This window comes from Vipera ursinii (genome assembly GCF_947247035.1).
Source record: "Vipera ursinii genome assembly, chromosome: Z".
NCBI classification, from domain to species: Eukaryota; Metazoa; Chordata; class Lepidosauria; order Squamata; family Viperidae; genus Vipera; species Vipera ursinii.
The window spans coordinates 65591230-65609581 of NC_139517.1; the positions used below are offsets into that span (position 1 = coordinate 65591230).

At 41.2% G+C, this 18352-nt stretch overlaps 1 protein-coding gene across 1 annotated transcript in view; it reads right to left on the bottom strand.

Annotated features, from left to right (window-relative positions):
• The window catches only part of STK17A (serine/threonine kinase 17a), a 34677-nt gene extending 23194 nt beyond the window's left edge, over positions 1-11483 (bottom strand). Inside the window, exons 1-2 of the mRNA XM_083378616.1 lie at positions 11222-11483; positions 1444-1656 (exon numbers count right to left, since the gene is read on the bottom strand). Of these exons, the coding sequence (XP_083234742.1) occupies positions 1444-1656; positions 11222-11379 (371 nt within the window). The 5' untranslated portion in view covers positions 11380-11483. The remainder of the gene's footprint in view (positions 1-1443; positions 1657-11221) is intronic.
• Positions 11484-18352: the final 6869 nt, after the last annotated feature.

Consider the following 18352-nt stretch of genomic DNA (forward strand, 5'->3'; position numbering starts at 1 on the left):
GCTTATCAGGCATTAAGGAAGTGGGAGGAACAACGTAACAACTTACAAGTGCAATGAGCACTGCCAGCGCAAGATCTGAACTGCTGGCCCATGCTACAGAAAAGAACTATGACCAGTAAAGGGGGTAAATCACCAATGTGTCCTATGCAAAAATTTATGTCGGGACACTGGGCACATATACAACAGGGGGGGCGGCCGTAGGACAAGAGATGTTAGGGGGCCAATTTGCAGTAATGTGTATTCAGACATGAACGAGACCGGCATGGAGAGTGACAATGAGAGGGGCAACAATTCCCGAATCCAAAAGCACACGGACGGATGCGAGACAACTAGAAATAATACAGCCAACCGAAGCGGGTAGACTGGTAACTCGCTCTATGAGCAGAGCGCAAAAACAGCCAGTTTCATAAGCAAGCTCCCAAACCTCCGGCATCGGCAGTTAGCCAACATAACTTTATTAAACAGTTCATTTATATTCATTGTGGTGTTCGACTATTTTTCTCAACATGAATGTACCCGGGATTCGTATTTTATATATTAAAGATAGTGTGTGTGTGTGTGTGTGTATATATATGTATGTAAATATATATATATATATACACACACACACATATACATACATACATCATACATACATACACATATATGTATATACATATGTGTGTGTATATATATATGCACACACATACACACACATACATATACATACACATACATACACACAGAAAGGAAAAGCACGAAATAGTCAGGAACACAGAAAGCATGAATTAAACAGTATATAGGACATACAGGGGGAAAAAGGAGAGAAAAAAGGGAATCTCCCTCTTTATACTTACAGCAACCAGTCAGCTAATTAATTCTAATATTTTAGAGTTCTGGGCTTTTTGTTGATAATTGGATTGGAAAAGATTTGTTTATTTAATTTGCCTACTGTTAACGGATGTGTTGTAAAATGAAGAGTGTTACATTTTTTAATAAGAGAAGGTGAAGAGATTATGAAATTGTTTTTATCTGTCATGATGAGGGTGGGAAATCATATTCTTGAGGATATACACACACACAAACAAAAATGTTATTCCCTTTCTCCTTATTAGCTTGTATTTTTATTTTATTGTTCTATCTAAATCTTAATAAAAATACTACCAAAAAAGGAATTCAAGTCATTTATCTGGGGCACTTTGCTTCTGCTACCATATTAGTAAACTCCAATCTTTCTGGCATAATTTTCTGTTCCAAAACTGAAACCTTATTCTATACTTTCATATTATCTTCTCCCATGTTCTTTGTTCTTGGCTTGTTCACTGTTTGGATGTGGTTCAGAGCTCCAAAGATAAGCAGAATAAAATCAAAATAAATTAGAGGGAAACTGAAATTATTTCATCAACCATATATAAAAGTCTAAACATACTATACTAAAGCATAAAAAGGTATTACGGTACTTACTATTCCAAAACCAAAATAATTTCTGTTGGCGTCTCATATACTTCATGCAAGTTAATAACCCATTGATTGCATTGTGCTAATTCCAGGACTGCAATCTCATGAATTATGTCCATTCGACAATCTTGGCCTTTTCTTCTTTTCCTCATGAACTTTGCTGCAAACTCTTTTTCAGTCTCTTTGTTTATACATTTCCTTACTACTGCAAATTTCCCCCTACAATTGGAAAGAAGGACAAGAGATAAACTGAATGCAAACTTAAAAGTATAATCAGTCAACCAGAGTACTCCTAATTAATGAACTTTAAAAGATCTTTTGGGGAGGAATTAGTTGAGAAACACAGAAGGATTGTTGAGATGACAATGTTAGTAACTTTCTTGGATATTGTGACTCAGAGAAATTAAAATATTTCTCTAGAAGCATGCACAATTGTTAATTTTCTCTTCAAATACATAAGAAAAGCCTTAATCTGTCTGTCTATAACTTCAAAACACATCGAAAAAAAATCCGGATTGGGAAGCTATTTTGTGTGTCATTTGTTTTCATGTGTTTGAATGGCAGGATTCATGTCATGTAATGTGACTGTAAAAACAAAAGAGGTAAAAACAAAACTTTAATCTGAAGAATTTAACTGGCAAAATTAATTCTTGCAATAGCTTTATGTATATATTTTTAATTATTTTAACAAAAATGCCCAAATCACATTATCCACTTTAATTTTGATAAAATTATCTGGAAATGGTCTGGTAGTGTAAAGTAATTGTTGGGGAGCATATGAGGCCTATAATTTGCCCATTCTTGAGCTGAACATTAGGTTTAATAAATAGGGGCAATCATAATCCCTGCTTCTATGCAAAGATGGAAGCAACAGCTAGCATCAGTATCTTAAATATTTCAATTTTTTATATCTTCCTTGTGAAAACAATTTTATAACTTCTTTGGTGACAAAGATTTGCTGGGCAGGAGTATATCTATCAAGACAAAGAATAATTCAACTGAATTTACTGTTAATTGCAAAGATTTTTCTCTTATAAAAGGGTAATTACAATTGGTTTGCTATATATTTTTACTACAAATTCATATAGTGTCCATAAAACCAACTCTTAATGTATAAAATGAATATTTGAAAGAGTTGAAAAATAATTAATAGGCTATCAGTTTAGTGCAGTACAAAATCAGAAGATTAAATAATAGTTTCTCATGTTGTCCACTAATTTCAGACAGTAATACATAACTCTTTTTCTAATTATTTTCTTGTAAATATAATTTTGGTAAACATAAAAAGTGTGTTACAATTAATGTTTTTTTAATGTTTGTATTTTTCCATGTATGCTAAATAGGTAAATATACTTGTATTTTGTGATGGAGTATATTGTTTTTTAAAAAAATATCTAAAGAGAACTATATGCTGAGAAGAAACCCATACAGTACTAAACAAAGAAATAAAGACTCCCATCACCAATGGGATTTTTTGAATTCTATTAAATAAAACAACAGCTAAAATAACAAAATAAATTTCCCACATTTAAATTAAATGTAGAAATGTATATTTTTCTTTGATTATTGAGCTTATGTAACTTTTTCTCATTTCATCATTGTGATTCTTTTTTTTTATTTGAGCATCTAGTTAAACATAAACCATGCAGAAATCATATTGTCTGGCTTCTTGTTTCCTTTAATACAAACTTAATTCGAAGGTTCTTCCAAATTCATTTGATGCTTATTAATTTGACTATCATTCTCTAAATCAGACATGTCAAACAGGCAGTTTAACACCCCTGCTCTAAATACTATTCATTCATAATAATTGTCAAAGTTAAAAGAAGTCCTATTCTTGATGGAAAAATTATATATTAATGCTGATCTCATTACATTACGTTACTATATTTGGGGGTAGGAAACACTAAAATATTTTAAATTATTACTTGTGTTTTGTATAAACGAAAATAATAATAAAAAATAAATATAATATAGGAAATAAAATGGAAGAGAAAATTAAATTCTTCTGTAATTATTGTTTTCTGATTTAGATATTTGATCCGTATGAAATCTGTATTTAACAGTTCCATAGAAACATTTTTGTTACACTGGCAATCATAATCAGAGAGGCATAATGAAAACAGTGAAAGATTTAGTATGTGATTGTTGTTATTAAACATCAAGAAAATTCTGAGTCATCTATTTGAAATAAAAATGGAAATGGTGTACAAATTTTAGATCCAGATTCTGCTGTGTCTAATTATAAATCTATTTCCTTGATAACAATCAATACTATGATGTTAACACTAATTATGCTTTATAAATTACAGATGTTCCAACTACTATGTACCAGTCCAGAATGGATTGCATAGAATGAATGAGCTTCTAACAATATTAAACGTTGTTATTCTTGCTTTAACTCAAGTAGATATGATTTAGCAGAAGCTTCACATGGATCAATCCTTTGATGTACTTTCCTGGAAAGTTCAAGGGTGGGGTTTGACTTATTTAACTTTTTCCAAGTTCAAAATTTATAGTGATGGTGATTTCTAGTGGTAATCTCTCTCTCTCTCCCCACTACCTAATTATATTTATGTTGTGGAACATTCCAAAGATGTGCCTCTTTTGCACTCTCTCTCTCTCTCCCCCCTTACTCTATCATTTTTTTAAAAAAATACAAATTCCATAGACAGAACAAGAATGTCAATCAGAGTGAAGCCATCTAAAAATGTCTTTTTCCCAAAGACCTCCAGACCTGATGACATACATGAAAGACTTCTTAAATGATATCAGGGAAGAAGCAAGCTTAACTTCAGGGTGTAGAATGTTCTACAAGGGACCCATAGCATGGAAAAATAACAATGATGGAGCCAACGTGTTATGTATTGGTGTAAAATACTTTCAAACCGTTATTGTTAACTACTGTGTCTGTTTAAACTTACTGCTTGTGTCCAGAGTTGTTACTTGTGTTTTGAGCTTTAATTCCATTGGCCGCCGCCTAGCGGTGGTCCATATAAATAGAAGCTTAGCAGCAGTTCGTGCTGCTTCTGTGTTAACTTAATAAATGTGTTGTTGTTTTTCACCACCACCTCGTCAATGCCTCAACAATCCCGATACTTAACAGTGGCGACGAAGGTGGGATATGCTGCTGAGGAAGAGAGAGCCAAAAGTCACTAGGGATAAGACCAGGCATCAGTGCCCTGGTAGGAACCATGTTTCCCCCTCTGCCTGCCAGCAAGCCACACTGCAGGCAACCCCATCCTAAGGGATCCGTCCCCAGGATTAACACAGAAGCCCTTAGCAGCACAAGGCATTGAGAGGTCAGCAACAGGTAACCATGGGCAAGGTCGGCAAGCTGTCGGATTTCGACATGTCACATCCCGAGAGGTGGAGCTCATACGTCTCATGAGTTGAGAACTATCTGCGGGCTAACAAAGTTAGCGAAGATGGCTTAAAGGCCGCAACACTACTGGGGATGTGTGGCCAGGCGACGTTCAATATAGCCGAAAACTTAGTCGCTCCAGCTACACTAGAGTCGGTCTCCTACTTTGAGTTCAAGAAAAAGCTCAAGGAACATTTTGAGTCGAAGTTCTCCATTATTGCATGGAGACATTCGTTTGAACAAAGGGAGCAGCAAACAGGAGAGTCTGCTGCCAAATTTATAGCCATGGTATGACAGGCGTCCCGGCTCTGCAATTTCACAGAACTTGAAGAGAGACTGAGAGACCATTTGGTATGCAGGTTGAGGAACAGGAACCTTCAGCAGAAGCTGTTTGCGAAGGAAACCTTGACGTTCCAAGATGCCCTGAAAGTGATAATGGCCGAAGAAGCTGCCGGGGGAGCCATCAAAGCCTTACGTCCCTCCAAGAACACTCCCAGCCTAAAACCCGTCCACCATGAGGACGCCGAAAGAGCTGACAATCCTGACATGGACAATGAGATTGACTGGCTGTGGAAGCTGCCAGAAAGAAGGCAGTGGCCATCTGAGAAGGCAGTTCCCTTCACTCAATGTGCGGGCTGTAAAGGCAGACACAGGCATTCGGATTGCAGGTTCTGTATAGCAATGTGCTGGGCATGTGGCAAACAAGGCCACATTGCCACCATCTGTAAAGGTCGCCAGAGGGATGTTCAACACGAAGAATTCCCCAGGAAAGGTACAGGGGCGTCAGGGCAGAACAGAGTTGGCTATTGCTCCAGTTTTTAGAACAGGTGCCCATCGGCCAGATGCGTCATGTGGAAGCCGTGCCCACCTCATTGCCGGCAATGGCAAAATTGTCCCGATATGTTGCATGATGTCACGTGACATCACAAGTTTGACATGTCTGTGTTAACAGATTTCCAAAATTCCCACGTAGCAGTTAAGGGAGAAGCTACACTCAAGGTTCAATTCAAAGAGTTTGAGGGTCCCCTGAACATTGTGGTAGTTGAAGGCCACCGCACAAGCCTCATCAACTTAGACTGGTTCGATGCCCTGGGCATCCATGTGACTGGCATTAACAGAATGCAAGCAGCGGACCTGTCGGCAGTTTGCCAGGAATTTGCTGATGTTTTCAGCCCTAGCTTAGGACAGTACAAGGGACTTCCAATTGCCCTCTACCTTGATCCAACCGTAACCCCAATCAGGATCAAGCCTCGCAGGGTGCCTTTTGTCCTCAAACCAAAAATAGATGCAGAGCTGGACAAGCTGGTGCAACAAGGCATGTTGCAGCCAGTAGATAGCAGTGTGTAGGAGATACCCATAGTTACACCACTTAAAGCCAACGGTGAGCTGCGCATATGTGCAGATTACAAGTGCACTATAAACAGAGCACTTCAACAACATGTATATCCGGTCCTTGTAGTCAGCCATATTCTGGCGTCTCTACAGGGAGGTTGCATATTCGCCAAATTAGATTTGGTCCAAGCCTACCAGCAACTGCCCATGGATGATGCCACGGCAGAAGCTCAGACCATAGTCACCCACAGAGGAGCTTTCAGGGTAAGATGCCTACAATTCGGGGTCAGTGTAGCCCCAGGGCTTTTTCAGAGTGTGATGGAGCACATGCTAAAAAACATTCCAGGTGTGTGCTTTTATTCCAATGATGTCCTCATTACCTGGGGAGTCAGTAGAAATCTTGGCAGAATGGCTCAAAGCTGTCCTTCAGCGTTTCCGCAAAGCGGGGCTGAAACTGAAGAGGGAGAAATGCAAAATAGGGGTAGATTCAACCGAGTTCCTTGGTTTCCGCATAGATACCACAGGCATTCATCCGGCTGAATCCAAACTTAAAGCAATTCAGCAGGCTTCCAGTCCTAAGTCAAAGTGGGAGCTTCAGGCATTCTTAGGGCTACTCAACTTTTATCATGCCTTTCTTCCACACAAGGCCGCAGAGCCTTACACAGGCTCTTGGACAAAAAAGCACAGTGGCAGTTGACGAGCATGCACAAGAAAAGTTTCTCGGCAGTGAAATCACTGCTGTCATCACACTCAGTACTGACACATTTTAAGGAACAGCTGCCTATCAGCATTGCATATGATGCATCTCCGTAGAGAATAGGGGCCGTGTTGAGCCATTTTATGGCTGACGGGAGGCAAGCTCCCATAGCTTATTATTCAAGGACTCTGTCTTCAGCAGAATGCAACTACACCCAAATAGATAAGGAAGCACTGGCCATAGTGGCCGGTATCAAAAAATTTCATGTCTACTTGTATGGCCACCCATTCACAGTCTTCACAGACCGCAAGCCACTTCTGAGCCTGTACACTTCGGACAAACATCTCAGATCCTTTCCCCACGGATGCATCTTACTTTCAGCCTATAGTTACAGGCTAATTCACAAACTGGGCAGGGAAATGGGCCATGCAGACTGCCTCAGCAAGCTGCCCCTGCCACACTCAGAGCCAGACCCCGCTCCGGCTGCACACATCATGGCTTTCCAGGATTTGCTGGAGTCTCCCCTTTATGCTGGGGACGTGGCTGCCAAGACAGCCTCCGACAAGATGCTAAGTCACGCTTTGAACTGGGTGTACACAGGATGGCCGGACATCAGTCCGGGCCCAAACTTTCAGAATTTTTATAAGAGGAAAGATGAGCTGTCAGCTCACAAAGGCTGCATTCTTTGGGGGAGTCAGGTCACAGTCCCAAGCTCCTTGAGGCCCAGGTTTTTAGAGTGTCTGCACAAGGGACATCCGGGAATAGTCCAGATGAAGGCACTTGCAAAAAGCTACCTATGGTGGCTGGGGTTAGATAAAGATATTGAGGCCCAAGTACATAGTTGCCACATTTGCCAAAGAATCCTTAAAGAGGATTGTAACCGGTGACTGGCAGCACAGGCTGGCAGACTTTTTACTCTGCCAATGCATGACTCCCTGCACTTCCACGGGCAGAAGCCCAGCAGAACTTAGATGGGGACAGCTCTTAATCACTAAGCTAGATCGGCTGCATCCAGACTGAGTTGCCTCAGACTCAGCACAGCCAAAACCACCACGAAGTTTGCAAGTTGGTGACCAGGTTTGGGCATGGAATTACAGTCAAGGGGCACTGTGGGTGGTAGCTGTGATTGGTAAGGTGTCAGGGTCACTCTCTTCTGAAGTGGTCCTAGAAGACGGTTGAGTGCTCCACTGGCACATCGACCAACTGCACCGGAGGCTAGTGAACCAGTCACTGGCTCAAGACTCTTGTGAAAGACAGACCCAGGGGCAGCACAACAGCGGCCTGGCAGCAGAGTCTACATCCACCAACGAGACTCCCAGCCGAGGAGACGGGGAGGTTAGCAGTTGACAAATTACCCCCGCATGCAAAGACTGTGCCTACTGAGTGGAACTGGCAGATGGCTCTGATTTCCATGTATTTAACATTTGGTGTACTTTTAAAAAAAATTGATAAGTGCTTACACATATTTTCCCAACAATACTATGAAAGAGAAAGAGAAACACAGACTTAAAATGAACTTCTACAGGTGCAGGTGGAAACCAAAGCTTAACAACTACATTATATTTTATCACAGTGTGATATATACCTGTTTAACCTAGGCATATAATCAAAACTAACCAATGCAAAACTATAACTTAAATACATACATATATATATGTATTTATTAAATTTATACGCTTCGCATTTCGAGGCGTTATCTTTGAATCTGGAGTACAAAATCTTTTTTTTAATGAGGACTGCATGTTTTCTATGGGAAATTACTGTGGCTTGCATATTAACAGTGAGAACTTTTATTTATTTATTTTCTTTCTTTTTCTTTTTCTCTTTCTTTCTTTTCTCTTTCCCCAGAAATTGCCCCTTTGTTCACTCATTCATTCCATGTAGATATTATAATAATCCACATCTAAACATCCATTTATCTTCTCCCAGGTAATCTGAATTTAAAAAAAATTGAGTTATAGGGTCATTTGAGTGAAGAACAAGGAATGGTGAGCAGGCAATGTGAAAGGATGGAGTTAACTTTAGATTGTAGTGGCTAATATATATATTTTCTGTGATATTCTAGCTATGCTTCCCTTATCCTTATTTGGTGTTTCCTGTTCTTCTTAGATAGCCTCCAATTTCTCTATTTTTTACTTTTTTTCCATATTTCATTATCAAACCCCAAGAAAGAATCCCAAGAAAGAAAATACTAGAAGTAGTTGTGACGAGGCAAGAGATTCTTACTTGCCACAGAAAAGTAGTGAGCCAAATTCAAGTTGTAAAATGTGTCATTTTTATTTAATTATCTCTACTTCCATCTGGAAAACTGACACACTGATTGCTTTATTATGCTATTATTGCAATATTAAGTGTGTTTGAAATTATCAGTAATGTAACAGAGTTTCCATTCAATTTACTTGTAAGGAAGTAAAAGCAACATACTTTCAACTTACTAATTAATAAAACTCTTACTATTTTAGATTTAAATACTTCTACTAAACTGATATTATAAATCATCAAAACACATACATTTAAGATTTGTCATAAAGTGGTAACTATTAGATATCAAGCTATAAATTATAACTGATGAATTACAAGTTAGTTTTACACATACACTGATTTGTCAGCTTTCTATATATAATTTTAACTTCTTTCTACAACTGTAACATGAATTCCTACATGTTAAAATTTAGCCCATACAAATAATGTATTAATGTATAGATTAAGTTAAAATTCTAATAGCAAAACATGATCATTTCATGGCCAATAGCTTAGGTCAATCTGTTCTTAAACTTTATGTGAAGCTGAACTGTCACTTATTAGGTATCCACAAAAGATCAATTATTATGCAGCAATTTAATAACCATGCATTGTAAAATTTAAGTTGTTCCATAAAACTGACTGTAGACTTGTCTGAAATTCAAATACATGATCGTTATAATTTGCTTTAGTAAGATGTATATCATTTCCAGTATCAAAGATCATTTTACCTTTATTTATGCTTCTGCTTTATTTATGCTATAAAGTGGTAGTGCATCAGTTTAACTTTTTTAGTGATTTAATATGTCAAAAAATAGACAGCACGATCAATTAGCAAATCAGATAACCAAATGAAATGTGTGTTTATATTAGCACATATATAATTAAAAAATAACCCCCCACACACAAAAACATGTATGGAAATATTGTCTATGAGTAACTTTAATATACAAACATTATCTTCTTTTGAAATATGTAAACATAATCTTTTAAACAAACTAAAGCCATACTTTGATCCCTACAAATAACTTTTAAAAATACCATGCTGGCTGTATTTATTTCTTCTGACTCAGATTAAACCCTCTCAAGGTTGTCTCTATCTTTAGCACTTTAATTAACAAGAGTCTTAGGTCCATAGGCATTAATGACTAGACAACTGCTGAAGGCCTGAACAAAGTTTGAATCAGTAAAGAATAACCTGACTTGGATATTTAAAGCAAATGAGAGAAAAGTTCCTGATCAGACTGTTATAGTTTCTGACATCACACACTTTTAGAGATCCCTCTGAAAGAAATATATAATACCATATAACAGAGGTCCCCAGCCGGTTCCATGGAGAAAGGTTTTTCCGCAGACTGGAGGGGGCATGGTTTTACATGCTGCCCCCCCCCAGCGGATGGGGCTTTGCTTGTTTGTGCCGCCAGGTTGCTGGCATGCTGTGGCCCGGTACTGGTCCATGGACCGGGGGTTGGGGAGCCCTGCCATATAAAGCATTCTTTTTATATTAGATGCCTTTCTCTAGACATAGAAAAAACTTGTCTCTGTTTAAGACTAAAGATAATACAACTAGCAAGTTACATTTTTCTACTTCAAAAATGCTTAATAATTAACCTTCAATCATTGAAATATACAGATTTGTGAAAGCCCCATTGCATTTTACATACCTGTCTCCATAAGCAGGAGGAGACAGCCTTGCTCACGTTTACAGACTTCTCAAGATGAAGAACACCTATGTTTGGGTGTTCCAGTACGGACAATTAGAGACGGTAAGGAAAAGCCGAAGAAAAGTTGTGCAAAAAAGAGGTTTGGGTTGCTAGACGTTTGAGGAAAGTAATCTTGCGTCCAAAGTGGATAGGGTCCGGGCACAACCTTGACAGTGGGCTGTGGCAAGCGCGTCGCGGGGAGATTTTGGTCTTCTCCCCGAATAAGGAGACTTTGATAAGGCTCCCCGCCCTCTTTCCACCGCCTGTCCCTCACCGTCTTTTCCCGTTCTTCTCTCGAGGTCTCTCGCTTTTGCTACATCTCGGCGGAGACTCCGCTGCCATTAAGTACCCCAGGGTAATTTCAGGACCCAAACCATCTAGCACACTACAGGCGGAGGCAAAAGAGCGCCCTCTGCACCGTCCGGGTCTTTCCCCTGCCCGCCTTACCTGCCGAGTTCGCGGCCGGGGCTGAGGGTATAGCGGGCCTCGAAGGGCTCGGTGAGAAGGGACGTCTGAATCTCAGTCAGGAGCCCCCTGCGCTGCCCCTGAGGAGGCGCTCGGCTATTGCGGGAAGACCGCGGCGGCGGCTTTTGGTCCGGACTCATAGCCAATGAAAGTCCGAGAAGACGATGGCGAGAAGGGCAGTGCCCGCGGCTTCTCTCCTTCTTCTTACCTCCCTTCCGCTTGTTAAGCCAAAGCACCCGCCTTGCCTCGCGTTTCACTTAGTAATTCGAAGTAGCAGCGACGGGCGGATGGCAGCCGTTCCGAGAACAGCCCCAGCCACGGCGGAGAGCCGCGAACAACCGCTACTCCCTCCCTCGGACTCCTCCTGTCCTAACTAGAAATGACACCGCCCAGCCGCCTTACCTGCAGGGAAGAAAAAGGAGGGTGGGGCGTGCTGCGAGAATGACGCCGGAGCCGTAACCGTTCTGACTCGGCAGGCTTGTGGACGGACAGCGCCATCTAGCGATATAGCGCCAAAAAAAAAAAATCGACGGCACTACCGCACATGCGTGTTTCAAAATCCGCAATTAATCTTCAAACAGGGAGGAATTTTCGGAGCAAACGATCCAAAATTTAACTATTGGAGATTAGCGAAAGAAAAACATGCTTTTCTCCATGGACTTTTCCTTTGATATGCAAGAACTTGTCATTTCAGCCTTAAACAATAGAGAGCGTATTCTGAAAGTCCATGAATGTACTTGTAAATTTTAAAAGAGATACAAGCCATTACAAGACTAATGAAATCCATAAATTTGCCACCCATGGAACGGTATCCAGAATCAATGTTTTCTCCTGTTCAAGTCTGACATGTCATTAATGTCTTTTATTGTATGATCACTTGCTTTCTGACATATTATGACATGTATACTAAATGTATCATTTGCTTCTGTAACCTATAAAAAGACTTGACACCACGTCCCCCTTAATGAATTATTTTTGCTTTGCCTATGAATAGAATAGAGCTGGAAGGGATCTTGGAGGTCTTCTAGTCTAGCCCCTGCTCAAGCAGGAGGTCCTATCTCAGTCAGGTAATTGTCCAGTCTCTTTAAAGACTTCCAGTAATTTCTGGGGGTAAGCTGTTCTATTGGTTGATTGTCTTCACTGTCAGGAAGTTTCTCCTTAATTCCAGGTTGCTTCTCTCCTTGATTAGTCTCTGTTTATACAATACAACCCAGGATTGTATTAGCTTTTTTGGTTGCTGCTGTGCACTGCTGGCTCATAGTTAAGTGATCGTCCACTAGGACTCCAAAGTCCCTCTCACGGTTACTGCCTCCAAGCCAAGTAATGCTGATGCCCAGGGCTTCGAACCAGTCCAGCCCTAGGAGGCTGGTGCATTGTCCTTCCACCACTACTATACTGAGGGGACCTTCAAATTTCTTGAAATTTACATTGAAGATGTCCTCCCCCCTTATGGGGACTCTACAGTGCTGAAAGTCCGTTAACACCAAACTGGATGGTTTAAACGGAACTCACTGTCTGCTTTGCTTGCAGATGTGATCAAAGGTTTTAGAGAAGATAATGGACAGTGCAGATCCAGTATCTAGCTCTATAGAGCATGGGGATGCCTTGAAGCCTTAGCTGTACCCTAATCTTTTGCTTGAGAGTGCATTTAGCTCCTGTGCTTTGGATCCACAGTCTTCCCAAACAGTGTTTGATTCGGATCTGCCCTGGGGACCATTTTCCTCTTGGCTGTTGCATTGGGGTTTTCGTGTCCCACCGCTGGCCTCGGCAGACCTTGGTGATGTGGCCCTGCTTTCTGCAGGCACAGCATACAGCTGTGTGAAATCTACACTCTGCTCATTGATGCTGACCCCCGCAGCTCACGCAGTTCCATGCTGGAGCTGCTTGTTCCAAGGATCGTGGCCATCGGGGTGGCTCTTGTCGCAGCCGCTCAACCTATTTGTCCTCACTGGATTCTGTGGAGCCTTCAGCGGTCTCGAGGTTGACAGCTGCAGAGGCTGATGTGTGTTTTAGGGGTCTGGAGAGTCTTCATTGCTCCTCCAGGAGCCTTCTCAACCATGACTTCCTTCAGAGCATCTTGGAAGTTCAATTTTTTGATGGTGAAGAGACATTGTTGCAGTTCTCTGTTTCACTACCTGCAAACGAGCCTGTTTTGGAGATGGTCTTCTATATCAGGGAACTCACAGTTGCGGGAAGCTTGTCAAAGGGCTGCCACAAACTCCACTGCTGACTCCCCTGCCCTCTGGTCCCATTGCTCAAATGCGTGACACCAGGCGATGACTGATAACCTGGGTTCCTTGAGTCTTCTTTTTAGGTCAGCATAGGTGATTGTTTCTATGCTGGCTGGAGCTGTTATGTTTTCCACAATATCAAATGTGTCTTGCCACAGACTGTTCCCGGAATCCCAAGTGAGTATTTGAATTTATTTATTTTTAAAATTCTGAGCCAAACTGCTCCAAACATTGCTTTTCTAAAGTTGTTACCTGGACTATATTATACACACAACAATGACGAAAACTGTAAACTTGAATGCATTTGGGTCTATATAAAAGGGGGAAAAATGACATTGCCATAGGTGTATACTATAGGCCGCCCAACCAAGCAGAGGAAATAGATGAACTTTTTGCTAGTCAGCTAACTAAGGTATGTAAGAATCACAGCACAATAGTAATGGGGGACTTTAATTACCCTGATATCAACTGGGAGACAACCTCTGCACCAAGTGGAAGATCAAACAGATTCCTGACAAACCTAGCAGACAACTTTCTCTCCCAAAAAGTAGAGAAGGGAACTAGGGGATTAGCCATATTGGATTTAATTCTCACAAACAGAGATGATAGAAAATGTCGAAGCCACAGGAACCTTGGGGGGAAGTGATCATGCCATATTGGAATTCAACATTCTGGAGGCACAAGCAATAGAACACAGCCAAACTAGAGTCTTGGACTTTAAAAGAGCTAATTTCAATAAACTTAGAGAAACCATAGGAAGAATTCCATGGATGAGAATCCTAAAGGGGAAAACAACACAAGAAGCTTGGGAAATTTTGAAAACTGAGATAATAAAGGTCCAGTCTAGTACAATACCAAAATAAAAATAACAGCTCTCAAAAGAAACCAGCATGGCTGCATAAAGAACTCTCTGATAAATTGAAAGATAAAAAGGACAAGTACAAAAATTGCAAAGAGGGGCACATAACTAAGGCAGAATATCAGCAAATAGCCGGTGCCTGCAAAGATGAAGTGAGGAAAGCTAAGGCTCAGAATGAACTAAGGCTTGCAACCAAAGTCAAAAATAACAAAAAAAGCTTCTTTCAACATATAAGAAACAAGAAAAAAGTTAAGGAAATGATTGGTCCATTAGTGGGGGGAAATGGCAAGAAGGTGACAAGCAATAGGGAGAAAGCAGAACTATTTAACTCATTTTTTACATCTGTCTTTACACAAAGGGAAAAAACAGTCCAACCTACCAAAAACAGTGCCATAAAAAACAGAATAGAAACGCAAGTTAAGATAGGCAAAAAAATGGTAAGTGAACACCTGTCCAGCCTAGATGAGTTCAAATCACCAGGACCAGATGGATTACACTCCAAAGTTTTCAAGGAACTGGCAGACGTGATCTCAGAACCACTGAACTATATTTTTCAAAGATCCTGGAGCACTGGGGAACTACCAGAGGACTGGAAGAGAGCTGATGTAGTTCCCATCTTCAAAAAAGGGAAAAAAATAGATCCAGGAAACTACAGACCTATCAGCCTGACCTCAATACCTGGGAAGTTTCTGGAAAAGATAACCAAACAACAAATCAGCGAACACCTGGATGCAAACAAAGTCATTGCTAAAAGCCAACATAGGTTTGTAAAAAACAGATCATGCCAGACAAATCTTATCACATTCTTTGACCAAGTGACAAAGCTAGTGGACCAGAGGAATGCTGTAGATATAATTTACTTGGACTTCAGGAAAGTAGATCACAACCTACTACTTGATAAGATAGAAAAATGTGGGTTAGATAGCATCACCACCAGATGGATTCGTAGCTGGCTGAAAGGCCGTACTCAACGTGTGGTCCTCAATGGAACTGCATCTACATGGAAGGAAGTGTGTAGTGGGGTGCCCCAGGGCTCTGTTCTGGGCCCAGTGCTCTTCAATATCTTCATTAACGATTTGGATGAGGGGATAGATGGGGAGCTCATCAAATTTGCAGATGACACCAGCTGGCAGGAATAGCCAATATTCCACAAGATAGGCTTAAAATACAGGAGGATCTGGACAGACTCGAACACTGGGTGCTATCTATCAAAATGAAATTCAGTTGTGAAAAAAGTAAGGTTCTACATTTAGGCAGGAAAAAGCAAATGCACAGGTATAGTATAGGTGGTACCTTGCTCAATACTAGTAACTGTGAGAGGGATCTCGGAGTCTTAGTGGACAATCACTTCAATATGAGCCAGCAGTGTGCTGTAGATGCCAAAAAAGCCAACACAGTGCTAGGCTTCATTAAGAGAGGGATAGAATCAAGATCAAGTGAAGTACTAATACCACTTTACAATCCTTTGGTAAGGCCACACCTGGAATACTGCACCCAGTTTTGGTCACCACGATGTAAAAAAGATGTTGAGACTCTAGAAAGGGTACAGAGAAAAGCAACAAAGATGATTGGGGGACTGGAGGCTAAAACATATGGGGGACGGTTGCTGGAATTGGGTATGTCTTCTAATTTAATGAAGAGAAGGGTGAGGGGTGACATGATAGCAGTGTTCCAATATCTCAGGGGCTGCCACAAAGAAGAGGGAGTCAAGCTATTCTCCAAAGCACCTGAAAGCAGGACAAGAAGCAATGGATGGAAACTAGTCAAGGAGAGAAGCAACCTAGAACTAAGGAGAAACTTCCTGACAGTTAGAACAATTAACCAGTGGAACAACCTGCCTCCAGAAGTGGTTATGCTCCAACACTGGAGGTTTTTAAGAAGAGATTGGACAGCCATCTGCCTGAAATGGTATAGGGCAGGGGTCAGCAACCTGAAACAGTGAAAGAGCCACTTGGAACCGGTTCCTTCACAAAAGGAAAAACTGGGAGCCACAAAAAATATGTGCGCATATGCGCACATGCGCAGAACAGGGTTTGACTGAAGAGTGGAGCCAAGGCGAGATATGCACCTGCCCTGCATATTTGAATTGATTGGTTGAACTTTATTAGTCCCACTTTTTTTTTTTGGACTGCACATGGCAGAGGACCGAGAGCCGCAGGAGACGGCTGAAAGAGCCGCATGTGGCTCCGGAGCCGCGGGTTGCAGACCTGTGGTATAGGGTTTCCTGCCTGAGCAGGTCCCATTATTATTATTATTATTATTATTATTATTATTATTATTACTACTACTACTACTACTTGAGCACAAGCGAACTTTTAATTGCTCAGGTGGATACTGTTCTTCACTTGCTACTGCTAAATGCCAGGGGAGAGCTTTACTTGGAATGCTAGATTTTTGTCTTGGACATTAGTATTCGGCAGGCTAACTCTAAAGACCTGCTCTGTATGGCTGGAGCCTGCTGCTGATTGTGCAGTAGGTAGCTAAGAGTTTTTTGATGCTACTCTCCTTCCTGCTCAAACATTAAAGGACTTGGTTGTGAATTTTCCATTAACTGGGTGGGGTTTTTTGCTTGATCCTCATGAGCAATTTTTCTTCTTCTTTTCAAATATCAAGCCTTTCTATGACACTCTTTAGCCAGTTATGAAGCAGAGCTTTCAGCTACTCTAAATGAGACTTTGAAGTAGTGTACAATCTGTATTAAATAGTGGGTTCTTTGACGCAGGAATGAAGACGCGAACAGAGTACAGGTACTCATACTTTATTTCGTGCTGTGACTGTACTGAGGGAAATGGCTGCAACCAGCCGCAATATACTGTATAGTCTAGCCCCTAGGCGGCAGCCAATAGGTTTGAATCAACCATTGCCACCTGGGGATAGCCAATTGCAGCACAGGAGACTGGTAGTCTGGGTTGCTGGAGAGCCATTAGCTGCTCCAGCAACCCATGTGGTATTCCCTCAAAAAGCCCAGTACAAAACACCCCTCCCCCCTTAGCTCAGACCATAATAACACTAATGAGTCTCAACAACGGTCAAGACTCAATGTCCAAACATATTAAAGTAAAAGCAATAATAAAAAAAATAATGTGGACTATAATGTCATTAAACAACATCTGAATGAATAGGGTACCAAAATGGCACTTTTATACAGTTATATCATAGCATTACTTCTGTAGTTTAGTGGCAACAGGATTTACAACAACAAATAGCTCTTTATTTTACAATGCAATCTGCAAGATATGAAGGAGGCTTGTGTGCCCTAGAGGAACGTCTCAGAGTTCCCATCACTTTGTGGTCTACCAGCTTACCCAGTGGGCTGAGTAGACTTGTGTCCCTTTGTGCTCCTGAGTCAAGGGGATTCGATGCACTCTGGCTGGCCTCTCCAGGTTGGCCCACCCCAAGTCAGACTGTTCAGCAGAGTAGGCAGAGCGGTTGCTGAGGTTTGGTTGGCTTGCTCCTTCAGGGGGTCCATGTTGCACTGCAGAGATCCCCAGTTCTCCCTCTGGTTCCATCTCAGTTAGGAAGGAAAAATCCTGGTAATCTATGTGAGGGCTGCCTTGGCCACAAGCTTGAGGACCTTGGGAGGGACTTATGATGCAGTCCTCTTTTAGTGGCCATTCAGGAAACCGCTTCCTGAGCTGATCAATGTGTCTTCTGACAACTCGCCTTCCCTCCAACCCCACTTAATAAGATAGGGTGGAATGACTATATAGGAGTTTCCCACTCCCCACCATCAACAGGCTGTAATATGCCCTGTTCTACCAGCTTATCAATTTCCAAATCAATTTTATGTTTGAATGCAAAGGGGACCCTACGAGGCTTAACCCTGATTGGAACTATGTTGGGATCTAGCTTAAATGAAATAGGTGGGCCTGTGTATGTCTCTAGGGTTGAATCAAAAACATCCACGTGTTCCTCGCACACTGACGCGAGGTCTGCAGTTTGTGTCTGGTTTATGCCAGTAATCTGAATACCTAAGGCATCAAACCAATCGAGTCCAATGAGACTCGTTCTCTGGCCCCCTAC